This window comes from Danio aesculapii, chromosome 6 (genome assembly GCF_903798145.1).
Source record: "Danio aesculapii chromosome 6, fDanAes4.1, whole genome shotgun sequence".
In the NCBI taxonomy this organism is placed as follows: Eukaryota; Metazoa; Chordata; class Actinopteri; order Cypriniformes; family Danionidae; genus Danio; species Danio aesculapii.
Window position 1 is genome coordinate 53,518,154 of NC_079440.1, and position 22,135 is coordinate 53,540,288.

The 22,135-nt window shown below is 36.9% G+C and overlaps 1 protein-coding gene across 1 annotated transcript in view; it reads right to left on the reverse strand.

The window, feature by feature from the left end:
* Window positions 1-8,345: 8,345 nt before the first annotated feature.
* ptprt (protein tyrosine phosphatase receptor type T) overlaps window positions 8,346-22,135 on the reverse strand; it is a 535,469-nt gene continuing 521,679 nt past the window's right edge. The window contains exons 33-35 of the mRNA XM_056460746.1: window positions 17,862-18,028; window positions 14,002-14,156; window positions 8,346-8,488 (exon numbers count right to left, since the gene is read on the reverse strand). Coding sequence (XP_056316721.1) covers window positions 8,346-8,488; window positions 14,002-14,156; window positions 17,862-18,028 — 465 coding nt within the window. The remainder of the gene's footprint in view (window positions 8,489-14,001; window positions 14,157-17,861; window positions 18,029-22,135) is intronic.

Genomic DNA, 22,135 nt, shown 5'->3' on the forward strand with positions numbered 1-22,135 from the left:
AAAGCTTTCCAGCCATGAAGAATCATAATTGCTGTGTTGTGTGTGTGAAATAGCAAGAAGAGTTATAATGGCTCCTCAACACAGCGAAACACTTCTCCGATTAGCCCACGCAACAGGCTAACACACTGTGTTTATTCAGAGAGCGACTCTTTACAGCGGCCAGAACACATTTGGTGCAGAGCTGCTTTTTTCATCCTTGTCAAAATTACGATTTCAGGAAAAACAGCACTAACTGAGCTTCATGGAAAATGACTTTTTCTGTCTGTGAAGAACTCAAATCTCAAATGAGCTACGCTAATCAGTTGAATACAGTGTTTCTGTGTACATGCTGCATCTGAGCTTTAAAAAAGACGAATTAATGGCTTTGAAAAATGGCACAGAAATTGAAAATGTGTTTGCTTTCAACAAGTACACTGTATAAAACAACAATCTGAAAATCTATATATGAGTGGCAGCATTAAGATTGACTTTATAAAGCTCAGTAGTTAGCACTGTCGCCTCACAGCAAGACGGTCGCAAGGTCGCATGTTCTCCTTGTGTTGGCGTGGGTTTCCTTTAGGTGCTCCGGTTTCTCCCACAGTCCAGACATGCGCTTTAGTAAATTGATCAACTAAATTGGCCGTAGTGTACGAGTGTGAGGGGTGGCGCGGTGGTTCAGTTGTTAGCACTGTCACCTCATAGCCAGAAGGTCGCTGGTTCCAGTCTCAGCTGGCCCAGTTGGCATTTCTGTGTGGTGTTTGCATGTTCTTCCCGTGTTGGCATGGGTTTCCTCTGGTTCTCCGATTTCCCCCACAGTCCAAACACATGTTCTATAGGTGAATTGGATGAACTAAATTGGCCGTAGTGTGTGTGAATGTGAGAGTGTATGGATGTTTCCCAGTATTGGGTTGCGGCTGGAAGGGCATGTCTGTGTAAAACATATGCTGGAATAGTTGGTGGTTCATTTCGCTGTGGCGACCTCTGAAATAGAGACTAAGCCAAAGGAAAATGAATGAATGATTAACTTTAATTAAAATCATGTGGTTAAAAAAAGAATACATTTTCCAGTGCTAGTAGAGAGACTCATTTGAATCGGGGAAACTAGGTTATTAGAGAGAGAGAGAGAGAGAGTGTTGTGTGTTTTTGTGCTGTTTTGGTCAGCTTTTCTGTGCTCATGTCCAGTATACAGTTGAAGTCAGAATTATTAGTTTATTTTTTTCCCTAATTTCTGTTTAATGAAGAGAAGATTTTTCTCAACACATTTCTAAACATAATAGTTTTAATAACTCATTTCTAATAACTGATTTATTTTTCTTTGTCATGATGACAGTAAATAATATTTGACTAGATATTTTACTAGACACTTCTATACATCTTAAAGTGACATTTATATGCTTAACTAGGTTAATTAGGTTAACTAGGCAGGTTAGGGTAATTAGGGAAGTTATTGTATAATGATAGTTCGTTTTGTAGACTATTGAAAAAATATAAAGCTTAAAGGGGCTAATAATTTTGACCTTAAAATGGTTTTTAAAAAATTAAGGACTGCTTTTATTCTAGCTGAAATAAAACAAATAAGACTTTCTCTAGAAGAAAAAATATTATCAGACATACTGTGAAAATTTCCTTACTCTGTTAAATAAAAATTGGGAAATATTAAAAAAAAGAAAAAAAAATCAAAAGGGGGCTAATAATTCTGACTTCAACTGTGTGATGGTGGATTATTTCTGCGCTTGACATCTGGACTGAACCTCAGAAGGCTAAAAGAATCACCTCCACCTTGTCTTTGATGTCGGTGTGGCCAGCAGAGATGAGAGTAAGACCTTCTGTCTATTTTAACTATCTTACTGTTTACCAACAATGTGTGTGTGTGTGTGTGTGTGTGTGTGTGTGTGTGTGTGTGTGTGTGTTTACATTTTTAACATCCTCAATTTTTTACACGCCAATAGAGTACATTTAATATGCATGTGCTGTGAAAATGTTAATGAAAACTAATGAAAAGATGTAGCTTTTGACCATGTTATAACACAAACAACTAAAAAAAATCCAAATTCCATTTAAACCAAGGTGATCTAACATTATCAGATATTTTTTGAATGTTTGAAGTCTTAACATTTCTTGTCCACATTTCGAACATTTTTGGCAACAATCTCTCAAATAATGATGTTTTGGTACAGTTTTGTCAAAATTACCAACAACAAAACAAACAAACAAACAAACATTAACGCCCAATTCTTATTTTAATTTTGTACCTCTTCAAAATTTACCTATAAGAATTGGGACAGCACTACACACCTGCACACGTCATCATATGTCATCGTGACCTCTTGCTTCATATGAGATCAGACGATCGCGAGTGCTGTAATTATTCCAGTTGTGTTATTTTTTTGGTATTTATCTTCAAGAAATCACTGATGGCATATATAATGTTATCATGACGATATAATGTGCAGGGTTCATACACATTTTTAATACTAAAATTTCATGACTTTTCCAAGACTTTCAAGTCCATTTTCATGACCTAATGTTTCATGCAATGTCTACATATGCGTGATAAAAGAAAAACAATGCATGTTCAAATTTATTACAGCATATCGTAAAACACGAAACAATCTATTCAGTTTAAATTTATATTTCTATCTATGTAAAACTGGTTTAGATAATGCTTACACCACACTAATAATGTGAAAGTATGTGATTGGCCAAGAACTGAATAGAGGTCAAGACAACTAACTTATATTCAAGTATACAGATACCCATTTTCCATGACTTTGGTTTTTTTTTTTTTTCCAAAACTTTTTCAGGCCTGGAAAATGCCATGTCAAAATTCCATGACTTTTCCAGGATTTCCATGACCGTATGAACCCTGAATGTGGAAATAAGATCGTAACTGTACTGTGCATTCACACCGTGGCCATATTCATCTATGTAAACACAAGAAAACAACACTAACATTATAGCAGACACTGTAAAAAGCTCATTCCCAGCCACCAGACTTTTCTGACAGGGTATTCCAGTGTCATTGAGTGTTAGGATGTTGTGGGACTGCTGTACAGGAGTTATTATTAGAATTATAGACAGCAAAAATTAGCGGTTTTATTTTAGCAGTTTTTTTTTTCTAAAGAATGATGGTAAAAGACGATCGCGGTTATGATATATTAAAACATGTGCTTGTTGTTGTAAAAATTAGTAATAATGATAAAAATACTAATTTGTGGATCTCCTGACTTCCGGGTGCAACTATCTTGCTGTTGTAGCTGGTGTATTCTGGGAAATTTTCTTACCCCCGGTTTCGAGTGGGTCCTGAAAAATCTTCGTTCGAAGGGGTATCTAGCCCTTCCCCTTAGCCCTACACCTTCAACCTAAAGGGAATTGGGACACCCCTACCCCTTCATGGGGTAAGGGGAAGGGCTAAGGGTGGAAATTGGGATTGGACCTAAGTCTGTCTGTTACAAACAAGCAGATTGCAAACTCTCTAAATTACAGACAAAGCTTAAATTAACAGATAAAAGGTTTCAAATCAGCTTTCTGCCAAGTTTTCAATGACAAAATAGTTAGCTTGAGAATTTTCTCAAAGTTTCAAACACACTAGGTTTTCTGAAAAGTTATTTCTCAAAACATAAGCATTATTTGCTTCAATGTTTGTGTTTTGCTGTACAAATACACACAAATCTTGTAAGATTTTTCCTAAAAAAAAAAAAAGAAAATTAAAGAACCATTCAGATTACATTCAAATTGAAAATACTGGAGGGACTGAATAATATGATCTATGCTGCATTGTTATTCACATACAACATTTTACAATAATACAATCTATATACATTGCTCATGTTTTTATTTTTAATGTTACAGTTTGATTAGAATGCTGAAGTAAAAAATGCTTGTGTTTTGACTTTCAGAACATCCAGCAGTCATTCAGTCCTAATGTTTTTGTTGTTTTCCTAATGTTTAGCTCAATGGTAACGTTAGTTATATACCCCTCCCCTCCCCCCCAAAAAAAGAAAAAAAACTCTTAAGTAAAAATCACATTTGATTTTGCAATCAGCTCCCTAATTTAATTATTAAATAAAATAATTATTAGATTATTATAATATAATCTAAAGTCAAGTCAGTGAATCTGCCCTCCCATGCATGTTTAAGGCCAAATCCCAGTTCTACCCCTTAGCCCTACCCCTACCCCTAGTTTTGCGCATTCCTGTGAAGGGGTCGGAGTGTCCCAATTCTCTTAGCTTGAAGGCGTAAGGCTAAGGGGAAGGGCTAGATAACCCTTTGAACAGAGATTTTTCAGGACCACACTCGAAGTTGTGGAGACCAAGGGGTAAGAACAATTCCCAGAATACACAAGTGAGTATTTTTTTATCATTATTACGAATTTTTACAACAAACAAGCACATGTTTTACTATATTCATAACAGCATTTGTGTTTATCTATAATAATAACTCCTGTATAGCAGTCCCACAACATTCCGACACTCGAATCTCCCTTTTAACAGTGTCTGCTATAATGTTAATGTTGTTATTGTGTATTTACATACAGTTGAAGTCAGAATCATTAGCCCCCCTGAATTATTAGACCCCCTGTTTATTTTTTCTCCAATTTCTGTCTAACAGAGAGATGTTTTCAACACATTTCTAAACATAACAGTTTCAATAACTCATCTCTAATAACTGATTTATGTTATCTTTGCCATGATGACAGTAAATAATATCTTACTAGATATTTATCAAGACACTTCTGTTCAAAGTGACATTTAAAGGCTTAACTAGGTTAATAAAGTTAACTAGGCAGGATAGGGTAATTAGGCAAGTTTTGTATAACAATAGTTTGTTCTGTAGACTATCGAAAAAATATATATAGAAAGCTTAAAGGGGCAAATAATTTTGACTTTAAAATGATTTTAAAAAAAGAAGAAGAAAAATATATCAGACATACTGTGAAAATTTCCTTGCTCTGTTAAACATAATTTGGGAAATATTTAATAAAGAAAAAAATTCAAAAGTGGGGGCTAATAATTCTGACTTCAACTGTAGATGAATATGGCCACTGTGTAAATGCACAGTACAGTTATGAGCTTATTGGCACATTATTTCGTTACAATAACATGATATATGCCCTCAGTGATTTCCTGAAGATAAATACCAAAAAATAAAGCAGCTGGAATAACTACAGCAGTCACGATCGTCTGATCTCATATGAAGCAAGAGATCGCGATGACATATGATGATGTGTGCAAGTGCTGTAGTGCTGCCCCATTTCTTACAGGTAAATTGTGAAGCCCTTCCCCTTCACACTCTGTTTCAAGGGCCAAGGGGAAGGGGTAGGGTACAAAAAGAAGAATTGGGATTGTTCCTATACTGCTAATTGAAATTATTTATTTTTTAATTTTGCTCAGGAGCATAAACAGTTTGATTTCCTTAGCTGTGTGTGTTTGTGGGCTGGTAAAGCAGTACAGATCATCAGCTATCATTACTGTAGACCGAGGGACAGTAAATCACGCATAAACTTCAGTGATTCAGAAAAGTTGCTGTTCACATTTTGGTCCCTTTATTAGTTATCACAATTCCAAGCAACAGAACCACCATGATCATGAAATCACCAGCTCTATTTACCACTTTGCTAGACAAATAATGATAAATAATCATTGAAAAATAATAATAATAATAAAAACTCACAAAGCGAAGTCAAAGAAAAAGCAGGCAGTGAATTCATCAAAATAAAGTAAGTGCCGTAACATTTGCATGATGGCTGCTTTTCAGTCAAACATTCAAAATTGGTCTTAAAAACACATCTCAGCAGTTAAGAAACAATTATCACAGTCAAGTCACAGGTTTCGTGCAAAACTTTTGGATTTACAGTTAAATTCACTAGTTTTAATCACATTGGAAAATGCAGATGGCCGGTGTCTGAAAGCTGGAGGAGTTTGAATAGCTTCTCAACCAAATTCTGGTTCAGAAACACATGTTCAGTTGCCAGTGCTTTTTATTTTTCAGGTGCAGAAACAATGTTCCTAATACGCATCTTGTACATGATTTGATGGCAGTCCTTTGTTTTTCTTTTTGTAAGTATGGCACTTCAAATTAAAACAAAAATGCAAGAGGATTTACAAATACATACACATATTTTAGGAGTGAATCTCACAAAGAAATGTCCAAAATTAAAATAAATACTTAAATAAAAATGAAACATATATTATTTTATAAAGAAAATGCTATTTTAAAGATTTTATTTTCTCTTTAATTAACAATTATGCAATAGATGCTCATAAAATATCTATTTTCCTAATAGTAAACTTTTTTTATTACATAATAATTATTTGTGAGATTCACCCTTGGAGGTAACAAACATATACAACCCAGGCTCATTCTGATTACGTACCTCTATATACATTTCAGGAGATCGCCAAATACATCCCAGGAGCTGCATTTTTTTTTTGTTGCAGTTTTTGTTTTCACTAATCCACCAGAGGCCGCTGTGTACACTTTTTCAGATCTCAAATTTCTCTCTGGAGTGCCATTGGTGCCTTTTTTTCTCACGTAAATCCACCAGTGGCCGCTGTCGACCGACCGACCAATTGTTGTCCCCACCCACCCCCTTCCCTAAACCCAGCCAATAGTGTTTTCAAAAGCACAGATGGACCTAAACACCCCTTCACCAACTCAACTGACAGTTTTCTAAAGCAATCCAGGAAAAAGTAAAGCCTTTGCCTGTTTTTTTTTGATTTGACCACATTCTCACCCTGTTATTTACCTGTTTATGTTTTGCCTTTTGTTTTGAAGCCCCTTTCACACATATTTTGTCTTTCCTGCGTTTTGGAATCGTTCTTCACCGAACTGGCCTAACCCTGACCCAGTTGTCTGTGTCTCAAGTCCGCTGATGTATGCGGCGAGCCACTGGACCAAGGGATTCTTCAACTGGTGGCGATCATGCAGGTGGGTCGTGAACATAACTCTCAATATTATGCTATAATTTTTGGATTTTATTATTAATATGACATATTATAATGATCGGAGTAGTAGGCACTTCTCCTGTTCGCTGATTGATTACTTTAAACTCGCGAAAGAAATAGCTTCATGATCGAGTCTAGTACACGTATTACTGTTCGTTGTCACAAATTATGCGTGCAGAAGTGAAAGTAAAGTCTCTGTTGTGTGTTTTCGTTTGAACTATTTAATATATTCACATATTTGTCAAATTAAGTGTCTTGTAAGTGTAATTACAACTGGACGCGTGCCGATAACAGGAGAATCTGGCGAGGCTCAATGGTGTTTTGTTTCTGCCATAGAATGTAAATAAACTTGCAATATGAGCTTCAGACGCACTCTGGCGGAGATGTTCACTTTTCCTGTCAGCGATCTCTCCATAATAATATATATATATATATATGTGTGTGTGTTGTGTATATATATGTGTGTATAGTATATATATATATATTTGTAGTACATAGCATTTCATACAATTTTTTGAGGAAAATGTCAGACAGGTGGGCCTTCAAAATCTGATCGGAGAAAGAAATGGCCCTGAAGTGAAAAAGGTTGAGAACCCCTGCACTGGACAAACTGCAAAAAGCAGTCCACATGGAGGTAAGCGATCAGCTGGTAAGCTTGAAAAGGAACGGCGGCGTCACACATCCCGTAGCGTTCGTTTTTTAAAGATGAAATGCAGCCATACTGCATCATCTGGCTACATAATTTGCGATCTCCAGAAATGTATAGGGCTACGGTATCAGATTGAGCCTATGTTGAACATATTAAAGTGCAAATGACAAACAGAAAATACTTCGGATACATTTTTAATCTTTAACGTTCACCTGCCCACAATCAAGAAACCAAAATAGCAACATCTATTGATTATAACACTAAAGAAAAGACAAGAACATCGACAAAAGAAAACATTACTCCAAAGCGTCCATCTTTTGAACCTCTTTATGCTGGTTTGTAGGCGAGCGTTTGTGTGTGTGTTGTGTGTGTGTTGTGTGTGTTTATGAGAAAGCAGGCAGAGTGAAAACGCAACCAAAGGGAGGAACCACAAAAAAACAAACTCATCATCAGAATAACAAAAATATCCGTTCTCACGTTTCTCTGCAAATTCACCTTTTAAGCTTTCGTTGTTGTTATTTTTCTTTAAATCTGTACAGAGCTCAGGGAAAGTCTATTTGGTGATTCCAGCCGGCATGTAGAAAGAAGCTTTTTTTTTTTTTCTCTTTTTTTTTTGTTCTTTACATTGATGGGTAACATTCAAGCGTAGAGCTAAAAAGGGAAAAGGACTGTACAAGATCACTTCACGGTCCAGGATACACGCTCGGATGCTGGACATTTGAACAGAAGAAGAAAAGAATGGCAAAATAACATTTTATTTATACAGTATTTTACAGCGTTTCCTGTCCCGTCGTTGAAGGACGAGATGAGATGTCGTTCTGAGGAAGAAGAGAAGATTGTTTCTCTTGTTTTCCTGCGTTCAGAAGCCGTTTGACTCTCCAGTGCCACTTCATAACAGAATTGGTAACGGCTCCTGAACACAAAACACAACAGCAGAGAAACATCATGAGCGGTTCAAAGCCGGAACGATGCTCAGGAGAGATTTCCCTCATAACCCCTGCATTAATAATGCATAGCATCATTATACAGTCGCTTTTATTAAACGAGAAACATCTGCTTTATGATGGAGGAATAGCCCTCATCAGCTTATTGTTGACAAACGCTTTATAACTTCTCACATCTGGCCAACATGTATTTCATTATACCTGACCAAAGTGTTGTTTGCTTATTCAAGTTTTAGGAGCAACAACATGATAACTTGACTTCGAGTTGATCATTAGGTAAGATCTAACTTTGCTTAGACAGAAGTCTTGTCACTTAACAGAAGTAATGTAGCTTGGACGACTGCTTCCATACATCTCTGCAATGACTCAAATCCCTTATTAATAGTCATCTGGAATGGCAAAGAAAGCGTTCTTGCAGGACTTCCAGAGTTCATCAAGTTTCTTTGGATTCATCTTCAGTGCCTCCTCCATCTTACCCCAGACATGCTCAATAATGTTCATTACTGGTGACTGGGCTGGCCAATCCTGGAGCACCTTGACCTTCTTTGCTTTCAGGAACTTTGATGTGGAGGCTGAAGTATGAGAAGGAGCGCTATCCTGCTGAAGAATTTGCCCTCTCCTGTGGTTTGTAATGTAATGCGCAGCACAAATGATACCTCAGGATGTTGATGTTGCCATCCACTCTGCAGATCTCTCACATGCCCCCATACTGAATGTAACCCCAAACCATGATTTTTCCTTCACCAAACTTGACTGATTACTATGAGAATCTTTGGTCCATGCAGGTTCCAATAGGTCTTCTGCAGTATTTGTGATGATTGGGATGCAATTCAAGAGATGATTCATCTGAAAAATCAACCTTCTGCCACTTTTCCAAATGATCAGCTAGAAGTTTTTTCTATTATTTGTTGCTATTACAACTGGGATCGACGACAAGACTTTTGTCAGGTAGTGTAAATAGGCCGTAGTGCACGTGTGTGAATGACAGTGTATGTTTCCCAACACTGGGTTGCAGCTGGAAGGGCATCCGCTGTGTAAAACATATGCTGGATAAGTTGGCGATTCATTTTGCTGTGGTGACCCCTGATGAATAAAGTGACTAAGCTGAAGAAAATGAATGTATTTCTTTAGAGGGCTAATAATACTGACAAAGTGCAATTATTGGTTACAGATAATTTTATGGTGTCCTTATTGTGGTTTACTTGTATCTTTTATCCAAAGTACTGAGTGTTATCAGTTACTATAGGCTTTTGTTTTACTTTTACTTCATCAGTAATTGACTTTTAAGCTCACTCACCCATGTGGAGCACACTCAGAAATGCACAAGTTTTTTTCAAGAAAGTAAGACCATGAACCACATATTACTGACAATAGCTTAGGACTGTAAATGCTAGCTCACAAAGAGGGAGTTTTGAGTTGGTCTGGGTGTGTTGTTAGAACACCATGCTGGAGAAGGAATTGAGTTGAAAGGTTTATTGGTTACAGTCATATGCCAGAGGGGGAGCCAGTTGTACTTGCATGTTTAACTTCTTCTCCAACAACTTACAGTTGAAGTCAGAATTATTAGCCCCCCTGAATTATTAACCCCCTGTTATTATTTTTTTTCCCCAATTTCTGTTTAACGGAGAGATTTTTTTTCAACACATTTCTAAACTTAATAATGTTAATAAGTCATTTCTAATAACTGATTATTTTATCTTTGCCATGATAACAGTAAATAATATTTGACTACATATTTTTCAAGACGCTTCTATACAGCTTTAAAGTGACATTTGAAGGCTAAACTAGGTTAATTAGGTTAACTAGGCAGGTTAGGGTAATTAGGGAAGTTATTGTATAACGATGGTTTGTTCTGTAGACTATCAAAAAAAGGAGCTTAAAGGGACTAATAATCTTGTCCCTAAAATGGTTTTTAAAAATTAAAAACTGCTTTCATTCTTGCCGAAATAAAACAAATAAGACTTCTCCAGAAGAAAAAATATTATCAGACATACTGTAAAAATTTCCTTGCTCTGTAAAACATACTTTGGGAATATTTAAAAAAATAAAAAATCAACAGGGGGCTAATAATTCTGACTTCAACTGTACATGGAATGGGCATGGATACTGTATGATGATTGCATTGCCTTGTGCATAAATGTTCCTTAAAGACAGCATAGATCCACCTTTGTGTGTGCTTATTATCACATCCATAATACAAATAAATCACATTACATACATGTGACATAATGGCATTAACTACTGGCATCCCCAAATGTGAACATAATGCAGATAAATAATTAAGATAAATGTGTGTATAAGAACGTATCTGGTGCATATGGGGAGGAAAAGAGTGCACTCAAATGATTATTTTTACTGCTTGTTCAAACTACTTTAAAATGAGCCGAATCAACACAATTCTTGAGTTTTTTGGGACAACTTAATTGTTTTATGTTCAATCCACTTAAATTTGTGAAAACAATTAACCGATTTGTTATGGGACAACATGAAGGAATTGTGTGGAACCCAGCATTTTTTTAAGAAAGAGTGTTACTAACAGGTGGTTTGTCAAGCCCACTCACCTGTGCGAAGCATACTAATAATAACAACGATCGAATGTCATCACTTAATGGAATGAGCGTTATCAGTGGTTATCAGCTGATAGATATGGTCCAGTAGGGGCCTTCTGCTTCTCCTAGTAGGCTCAGAAGGCTGTTATCATCCATCCACATAGTTAATCAGCTATAAATCACATATGGCTGTGGATGGAAGTAACTGGAAATTATTTATTAAATTTCCCAGTTATTGTATTTATTAGTGGGTTAGCTCCGGGTGCTCCGGTTTCCCTAGTCTAAAGACATGCGCTATAGGTGAATTGGGTAAGCTAAATTGTCCGTAGTGTATGTGTGTGAGTGATTGTGTGTGATCGGTTGCAGCTGGAAGGGCATCCTCTGCATAGAACATATGCTGGGCATTCCTAACATTCCGCTGTGGTGAGCCCAGATTAATAAAGGGACCAAGCCGAAAAGAAAATGAATGAATTAATTATTTTTATTACGTCTACCCCTACCCCAACCCTAAACCAACCACCACAGTAAAGTAAATACAGATCTGGATCTGGAGTCTTCTCTAATTAGTATAGCTGATTAACCATGTGATGGATGGATGTAACAGCCTTTTGAGCCTACCAGTAGGCACAGAAGGCCCCTACTGGCCCATATCTATCAGCTGATAACCACTGATAACGCTCATTCAATCGATTAATGACATTCGAAGTGGTGTGAATAATAATCGAAAGTTTTTTCCCAGAAATAAAGAGTGTTGATAAAAAGTGTCTGGTGAACACAGAGACGGACGGAGGTGTGTCCTATTCCTATATGGAATACATATTTTAATTATGTTAAGAGAATAACTCACATTTAGGATATTCGAGCTGATAAAAGGATATAAAAATAAGAAGCAAGGATAACTAAATAAAAAAACGCTTACTTTAAATATTGCATTCATTTCTTCAGGTCATTTGGTTTCAAGTGGTCTTGACATTTGCAGGTTAGTGATGGGCAGGTTTAGCCTGATGTCAGTGTTATTCTGTCTGAGATGTGCAGCTGTGGGCTCTTCAGTTTGGAGTCAGTGAGTGGAAGCAGTTCAGCACAGATGTCTAATCACACCTGCAGACTCTCACAATCACTGAAATACAGCTGTCTGGAGCACAGGCTTCAGGTCAGCCTATAAGTATACTGCTTTTCAGTCTCAGAGCCATGAAGAGCAAAGACCCATCACACCATCAACTTGTGCAGCAGAAACCATATGGTGATAAGAAAAACAAGTCTCGCTAATCTAGGGGAAGCTAACTACTGTAATACCACCTTAAAATGACAATCAAAGAAGGTGCAACTTATCTTACTGAGTGCAACGTAACGTTTACTTAAATAAAAGGGATAGTAAACCTTTCTTCAGTTGAACACAAGATAAGATATTTTGAAGCTGAAAACCTGTAACCATTGACTTCCATTCATTCATTCATTTTCCTTTGGTTAAGTCTCTATTTCAGAGGTCACCACAGCGGAATGAACCGCCAACTATTCCAGCATATGTTTGACGCAGAGGGTGCTCTTCTATTCATTCATTATTTTTAGGCTTAGTCTCTATTCAGAGGTCGCCACAGCGGAATGAACCACCAACTATTTCAGCATATGTTTACGCAGAGGATGCCCTTCCATTCAGTACATTAAATAGTAAAAATTCTTCTTCGGCTTAGACTCTATTTCAGAGGTCACCACAACCGAATGAACCGCCAACTATTCCAGCATGTTTTACGCAGCGGATGCCCTTCCATTAATTCATTCACTTTTCTATTTCCTAGGTGGCCACAGCGAAATGACCCGCCAACCTCATTCATTCATTCATTTCAGTTTCATCCCTTTATGAATCTGGTGCCACCACAGTGGAATGAACCGCCAATTTATCCAGCATATGTTTTACACAGTGGATTCCTTCCATTGTTCATTCATCTTTCTTCGGCTTAGTCTCTATTTCAGAGGTCACCACAGCGGAATGAACTGCCAACTATTCCAGCATGTTTTACTCAGAGGATACCCTTCCACCATTCATTAAATTAAAAAAAATTTTCGGCTGAGGCTCTGTTTCAGAGGTCACCACAGCGGAACGAACCGCCAACTGTTTCCAGCATATGTTTTACTCAGAGGATGCCCTTCCATTCATTAAATTAAAATTCTTCTTTGGCTTAGGCTCTGTTTCAGAGGTCACCACAACGGAATGAACCGCCAACTTATCCAGCAAATGTTTTACACAGTGGAAGTCCTTCCATTTGTTAATTCATTTTTCTTCGACATAGTCTCTATTATTTCAGAAGTCACCACAGCGGAATGAACCGCCTACTATTCCAGCATATGTTTTATGCAGCGGATGCCCTTCCATTCAATCATTCATTCATTTTCCTTCGGCTTGGTCTCTATTTCAGAGATCACCACAGCGGAATGAACTGCCAACTATTCCAGCATATGTTTTACACAGTGGATGCCCTTCCAGCTGCAACCCAGTATTGGGAAACCACCATAAACACTCATTCACACACACTCATACTTCACACAGAAATGCCAACTGACCCAGCTGGGACTCAAACCAGTGACCTTCTTGCTGTGAGGCGACAGTGCTAACCACTGTGCCACCGTGCCACCCTTAATGACTTCCATAGTAGGAAAAAAACAAATACAATGGAAGTCAATAATTACAGGTTTTCAGCATTCTTCTAAATATCTTCTTTTGTGTTCAACAGAAGACAGACAGGTTTTGAACAATTCAAAGGAAAGCAAATGATGACAGAATTTTCATTTTTGCTTGAACTGCCCTTTTAACTTTAATTTACACTCCAGAATGCTTTGAAGAATATAACTTTCAGTCTTTTAACCTGCTTATTCTTACTAAACCCAAAGATTTTGAATTGTAGCAACACATTTTCACATGCATTTATGTGTGTTGATACCTGTAAGTGTATAGCTCACCATTGTCTCCACCATGTTGGCTTTGTTGTTTCTCAGCGTCTTGACTGTGTGAAAGACATCCACAATGTTCTGCTGCTGGATCATCTCACAGATGCTACAGATGGCACAAAATGTCCCGCTGCGTCCTCCACCCGTCCTAAAGAGATCCACAACAGAAAATCTCATCACACGTCCCGTCGTAACAGAAATATGCAGAGTTAATATCCCAGAAAAATCACAGCTTGACTTGTGCTACATTTCTGAAGATCTCAGGGCTCAAAAGCTACACGGGGGATTTTATTTGCATGTTCAAATACTTTCTCATATCTCAATTTAATGTGCAGCCATTGCTTCAGAAAATACAAACACTGACGGCATATTATGCAGGATTTCCTGAGACTTGTACTTGAAGGTTGATATCTGCTTGAACAGACGTTAAAACAAACAGCTAGCACTGATCACGGGTCAGTTTTACACCTGATTAGTATCAGCACAACGACGTGACGTGATCGATTGTTGAGTGAATGGTCTCACATTACTGTGACAATTTTTTTTCACATGATTTCTCTCGGGAAGCTGCTCTGCATTCAACAGCTGAACGTTTTTGACAGTGACAGGAAAGTAATGAAGTTGTCAGATCTTTTGTATCTCTCCGGCTTTAATTTGCGACACTGATAAGATTGTCCTTGACTCAAAGGCTGTGCAGTTTTATTTTTCTTTTAAAGTTGCAGTTTTAATCTATGACTCTGTATGGACTGGCTTGAGGAGCTATGAAATAAAGTATTGTGTGGGATCAAAATCTGCTGCATTAAACAGTGTCATATACAGAAATCAGTGTGATTTTAAGTATATACATTGTACTTTTACATGGTTATCCTTTTTTTAAAGTTCCTAATTTTGTTTCAGAAATCTCCTAGTCCAAAACAAAACACAACACAACACAACTTAGAACAACACAACACAAAACAAACAACACCAACACAACACAACAAACAAAAAACACAACACAACACAACAACAAAACACAACACAACACAACAAAAACAAAACAAAAAACACAACACAACACAACAAAAAACAAAACAAAAACAAAACTAAACAAAACTAAAACAAAAGAAAAACAAAAAACAAACAAATAAAAAACTAAACTAAACAAAGAAAAAAACAAACAAAACAACAAAAACAAATCTAAAACAAACGAAAACAAAAGAAAAAAACAAAACTAAAACAAAGAAAAAACAAAAACAACAAAAAACAAACTAAAATAAAGAAAAAACAAAACTAAAACAAAAGAAACAACAAAAAACAAAACTAAAATAAAGAAAAAACAAAACTAAAACAAAAGAAAAAACAAAACTAAACAAAAGAAAAAACAAAACTAAAACAAAGAAAAAACAAAACTAAAACAAAAGAAAAACAAAACTAAAACAAAAGAAAAACTAAACTAAAACAAAGAAAAAACAAAAACTAAAAAATAAAGAAAAAACAAAACTAAAAATAAAGAAAAAACAAACTAAAAATAAAGAAAAAACAAAAACTAAAAATAAAGAAAAAACAAAACTAAAACAAAAGAAAAAACAAAACTAACCAAAGAAAAAACTAAACAAATAAAACAACACACGAAAAAACAAAACTAAAACAAAAGAAAAAAACAAAACTAAAACAAAAGAAAAACAAACTAAACAAAAGAAAAAACAAAACTAAACAAAAGAAAAAACAAAACTAAACTAAAGAAAAAAACAAAAACCTAAAAATAAAGAAAAAACAAAACTAAAAATAAAGAAAAAAACAAACTAAAAATAAAGAAAAAACAAAACTAACAATAAAGAAAAAAACAAAAACTAAAAAGAAATAAGAAAAACAAACTAAACAAAAGAAAAAACAAAACTAAAACAAAAGAAAAAAACAAAACTAAAACCAAAGAAAAAACAAAACTAAACAAAAGAAAAAACAAACTAAAACAAAAGAAAAAACAAAACTAAAACAAAAGAAAAAACAAAACTAAAACAAAAGAAAAAACAAAACTAAAAATAAAGAAAAAACAAACTAAAAATAAAGAAAAAACAAAACTAAAACAAAGAAAAAACAAACTAAAAATAAAGAAAAAAACAAAACAAAACTAAAACAAAAGAAAAAAACAACTAAACAAAAGAAACAAAGCAAAACAAAAAACAAAACAATATAATAAAAAATTTGTCTGGTTTTAAGAATCCAGTCTTTCTAAGCCCTGCCTTTCTGAAAACATACTCTGCTCTGATTGGTTAGATCAGAGATGCCCAAAGTACAGCCCACAGGCCAAAGTTGGCCCCATAGTAACCTTTTGAACCTTTAAGAAGAGATTTAAGGCTGATTTATACTTGCTGTGTAAAGCGCACGCGTATGCTCCGACGCAGCCTGCATGCAGTCGCATAGCCCTCGCTGTGGCTGACGCTGATGTACACATCTCAAAAAACGTAACTACACGTCGCAACAACCCATAGCGCAAGCTCTGTGATTGATCAGCTTGGTAGTGCTAATGAGTGTGGCGGAACCCAGAGCCGCACAAACTCGTTGGAGAGAGTGTTTACAAGTGTCGAGTCTCGTGAAGGAGGTCCAGGTTGAAGTTTTTGGATTGAATGATTGAAGCCTCATTCACACTACAAGCAACTTGAAGCGGCAAACTGTTCATATCAACTGAGAGCGAGCGACTTCGGTGACCTCCGTCTCCATCTGCGACTGCGGCAACCTGGTTGGCGTGTCGAGAGACGCGACGTGACAAATAGGAGCACCAGTACAGCTAACGTGATCCTCTGTCAGCTCGCACAGTGGCTGGTTTTATTCAGTTTGCTGCAATTATAAATCGCCCATGTCTTGAGGTAGTTCATTATAATGCGATTTACCTCCTTGTGCGACAGGACAGGATTTGATTGGACAGAATCGCAGGGATGATTTTTCTAATCCCCATAGACAAGAATAAATAAAGTAGTGACTGTAGATTGAAGGAAAGTAGTGGGAGTAAAAGTACCGATACTGCACTTAAAAAATGTACTCAAGGGAAAGTAAAAGAACACATTTGTAAAATTTACAATTCCTGAGAAAAACTACTCAATTACAGTAGTTTGAGTATTGTAATTAGTTTCTTAAACCACTGATTATACTAATAAACAATGCTGGGTAATTTTAACACAACTCTGGTGAAATTTGAGCCAACTCAAGCAGAGTTGTTTTTATTTATTTGATTTTTAACCCAATGGTTGGGTTTATCAATATTTGACCTAAAATTTTGTTGAAACAACCCTGTAATTGTTTTTCAGATAAGTGCATTTCTCAGAATTACACAGCAAATGCAACAACTGCCGTGTCTCATTTCAGGGCTGAATCCTCCGAAGGACGCATTCAAAGGACATTTGCATCATCATGGCAAGACGCAGACTGTTTCATTTCGAACAAATTCGAGGACTCCTTCAAATTCAGCCTCCAAATGCATCCTTCGCTTCGCAGGTAATGAAGGACACCACTGGTGGATCCTTTATGGCCTCCAACATGCCAAGATTGATTGTGCACTGATAACGGCAGAATGTTTTTTTTAAAAGAAAACAGTTTGAAATGTATGATTTAGCTTTCAATTACATTGGGTCTAACTATCCACATGTTAAAACCAAAAAATACTGAAATTTCTGACTAAGAAGTGATTTTATAGTCTATAGTTTATTTTTATGTGTACATGTATTGTCGAAGGATGCGGCATCTGAAAGGAGATAGAGCTGACCTTATCCTACTACCTTGTTTATGAAAATTTTCCTATCAAATCTGCTCCTCACAGCGTCTCCCTCCTGCTCATATGTTGATGTGTGATGATATCTGTGTGTGGTGGAGGTCAGACTCACAGCAGTGGACGACTGTACGTCCATCTCCTCCGTCGTACTGCTCCTGCCATTTGGCCAGTCGTCTGACCAGCTGCAGGATGGAGCGTTTGGACAGCGGCGTGTCTCTGTACGCAGGCCAACCGATGAACTGGAAATGCTGGACCAGCCGGTAGCCGTCTTGAGGCTGGAAATAGGACAGCAAACATTTATCCAGAAACCATTAAAGGGATAGTTCATCCAAAACTGAAAATTCCGTCATCATTTACTCATTCCCCACTAGTTCCAAATCACTAGTTCCAAATCTGTTTCATTCTTTCTGCTGAACACAAAAGAAGAAAAATGCTGGAAACCTGCAGCTATTGACTTCCATGGTATTTTTACTACAATGGAGGACAATGGCTGCTGGTTTCCAACATTCTTCAGAATATCTTCTTTTGTGTTCAGCAGCACTAGTGGAGGATGAGTAAATGATGATGGAATTTTAGTATTTATGTAAACTATGGGTCTATCATACACCCGGCGCAATGTGGCGCAAGGCGAGACGCAATTGTTGTTTGCTAGTTTCAGCTTGGCGCAAGAGTCGTTCTGACGTTTTGCGGCCACGCTGTTTAAATAGCAAATGCATTTGCGCTCATACAGTATGTGCACCCACAGGCGTTCTGATCTAAAAAAGGAGGTGTGTTGAGGTGTGTTGCTGGCGTGTTGCTATTTTGAGAAACTATAATAGACAGTTCTATAGACCAGAACAAAGCCGGTCTAGTGTCCAGCACAGAGCGCGTTAGTTGTGCGCCTCGCTTACACATTGCTTAATACACACAAGATGTAGAGCAATACGCAAATATCTGTACATATGAAAAAGAATTCATATATTAAGGATATACTGTATATATTATGTATATATATTACACTCATATATATATATGATATAAATATAAAGGATTAAAATATTACAAAACATATTATTTTCTAGCCTACATAAATATAAAACCATCTTGGGTCTTCTTTATCTGGGAGGCTTTTTCAGTTCATTCATGACAATTTGTTTTTGTATAATGTTATCATTATTAGCAGTATATTTATTATATGTATATTTATATTTGTTTTATTAAAACAAGCTTAGATTTGCCCACCTGTCAGGTTTTAGACCATATGGGGCATAGCTTGTGTATTAGGATATAACTCAGGTTTTTGAACACACTTCAGTTTTTTTGTTCATTTATTCGTTTGCTGGAAATTAGAACTAAATTTAGAAATAGTTTTAAAACAAATATTTGCGCTTAACAAACAAAATTATTTATTTATAGGCTAATTGATGTCTGTGCGTACAAGGTTTCCCTATCCACGAGAGTGAAAGTGAAAGTAAATAATGAGGAGGCTCATCTCTCATTCTCAGATGCTCTGTTTAACTGTTTTCTTGTTAGTGAAATGCTCAGTTTTTCCACTTACACTTACTTCACGTCATGTAAATAGCAAATGCTAAATGAACTGACTCTTAAAGGGAATGGGAGATGAGACTCTGGTTGGTTTATTCTCAAAACACACCTATAACTCATTAAGAAAATGAGCTCAACCCTTTTAGACCATGCGCCACGGGCAAAGCGGATTTTTTCGTCCTTAAAATAGCAAAAGTGGATTCTGACATGCCCTTTATGCGTTTGCGCATGGATCGTCAAAATAGAGCCCTATATCTTTAGCATGTTAATGCTATCCGAATTAAATTCCTGAATTCAGTCCTATCTTAAAGTTTTTATGGTTAAGATAGAAGCTACAATAAATGGGTATTTTAGTAGTCCGCCGATAGTTAAAAAGTGTTTATTTATATACAGCTACACATTGTTTGAAATCAGTTTCACACTAATGATTAAGAAAATGACAAATTCAAGTGTTTAAATTAAGCAACAGTGTTCAATTTGGTTAAATTCTAAGTTGAAACAATACTTAGGGCGTACTCACACTATGCTACCTGAACCGTGCCCAGGCCCGTTTCCCGAACGTTTGAGAAGTGTGAGTGCTCTGAATCAGGCTCAGGCACGGTTCACTTGGCCGGCCCTGGGTCCGGATGGAAGAGGTGTGCCAGAGAGCGGTTCACTCGGGCTCAGGTGTGGTATGCTTGTGTGTGAGTGCAAAACGCGCCTGAGCCCGAAACTGAAAGCGAGGCGTGACTTAAGGGACTGTTTGATATGGATTTATTAATCATTCTTACTGTTCATTGAACGCAAACTGCCATAGTTTATTAAAGATGCAAACCCTCACTGCACATCAGCTGTGCCTTTACCAAACCTCCTAATTCCTGGAGCACTTTATGATTGTTTATGAGTGTCAAAAGTGGCTGATCTATCTGCAAATATTTGACTGCATGTCACTGCATATTAAACGACTAAAACAATATAAACTAAAGAAATCTCCACTGTGCAGAGCGAGAGCAGTTACTGAACAGTGCATCATCGATGATGTAGGCGTGCCATGGCCCGAATCTCTTCGCTCTAAGGACTGTTCTCTATCTGCAAGTTCCACGATCACGCTTAAAATGTCGAGGTGATAGAGCTTTCTCAGTAGCAGCTCCAAGACTCTGGAACGATCTTCCACTCTCCTTAAGAACAGCTCCAACTTTTGAGTCTTTTCAAAGGTCACTGAAAACACACTTATTTCTTTGGCTTTTAATCATGTGATGTGAGTTTTATGTATTTTGGTTTTTGTGTATATTTGCATGCGTTTTATGTACAGCACTTTGGTACCCATTGTGGTTGTTGAAAGTGCTATAGAATAAATTGAGTTGAGTTGAGTTGAGTTAATGTGAGTGCTAGGCCTTCGGGGGAGACGGGAGGGTTGCTGTTCAAGGCAACTGTACCTAGTGTGAGTACGCCCTTAAGTAAAAATACTGTTATGGCTTTTTATTGTGTTTATCTATGTTAAGTGCTAAAGAAATGACACCAAAGAATTAGTTCACTACAACAAACAATGGCACTTTTACATGGCTAAGTAAATTTGGCTTGATAAATGAAATAAAAAATCTGAGTGTGAAAACTTTCAAAAGAATGAATTAAATTCGACTTTTTGTGTATGAAGTAAACTGTAAAAAGGTAAACTAGAGAAGTCAACAGTGATTAATCAGCTCAAATAAGCTGAAGTCTTGTTCTATAGGTTTCTATCTGCACTCCAATCTGTAACATTACCAAAAGATGAAATCATTTAAACCCTTTGAATTACATCAAATATATTTTGTCTAAATCTCAACATGGTCTCAAACAACTAAGATACCAAAGTCTGAAATTTAACTGAGACATCTCAGTTTTAAAGGGTCATGAAACTTATAACCGAGAATTAATTTAATTCTCAACCTTACAATTAACACCTCTGCAAGGTGCTTTAGTAAATGATTTTTCTCCTGTATATATATTACACTCACAGCTTCTCATTCTTGCAGTGATGCTGAAAAAGCAAGCAATAAAACATCAAACAGGAAGGAAAGCAAACAGAGATGTCAGCTGGATACTACAGTCAGACCGGATCAGCTAAATGAGAGTCATATTACACACAATTTGCCATCGATGGAGCCATTCATGGCAAATTTGTGATGCTGTGGCACTTATGTATTTTGTGCCGCTATGCTGCGCCGGCACTGATTAGCTACCCGTAACCTCGCCTGTCACCAGCGGTTAAAGAGAAGAGAGGGAAGAAAGAAGGCGGGATGAGTCTTTGACGCTGGGAACATGTCCAAGCTTCAGTAATGACTGCTAATGTGCACCAACACCACACACATGGAAAAGAAGAAGAAAAACATGACGATCGCTGCACAAACCCCAGCCACGGCTTCCACAAGCTCTGGCAGGATGGCGCTCAAATATTTATGCTCATGCATATGTGTCTGGCAAAACGAATGGGTGGTGAGATGTGCTGAGTGCTGAAATCTTTGAGGATTGAGGAGGACTATATGGTCGCGCCACTTTTTGGCTTATGCAATTTCTCACATCACTAACTCAGGTGTCATATCGCAGCTGCTGTTGATTTACTGTCGCATTAGGAGTCAAAGTCAGAGTGACTTAAGTGAATTTTTATCTCTTCGTGAGCTGTAGGATTTTTATTTTAGTGAGTCACAGTGTGGATGCTTTGAAGAGAAGTACTGTATATAAGGACATTCGGGTGTGTTCAACTTGGCTGATCTGTTGAGGTTCAGAACTGGGAAAGCTGATTTGAAAAACATTTTCTGCTTGGTGGCTAGATGGTAGTAGTGTACAGACTACGAACGTTAAAATTGAAAGTGTATTTTTTGACATAAAAGACATTACTGGTG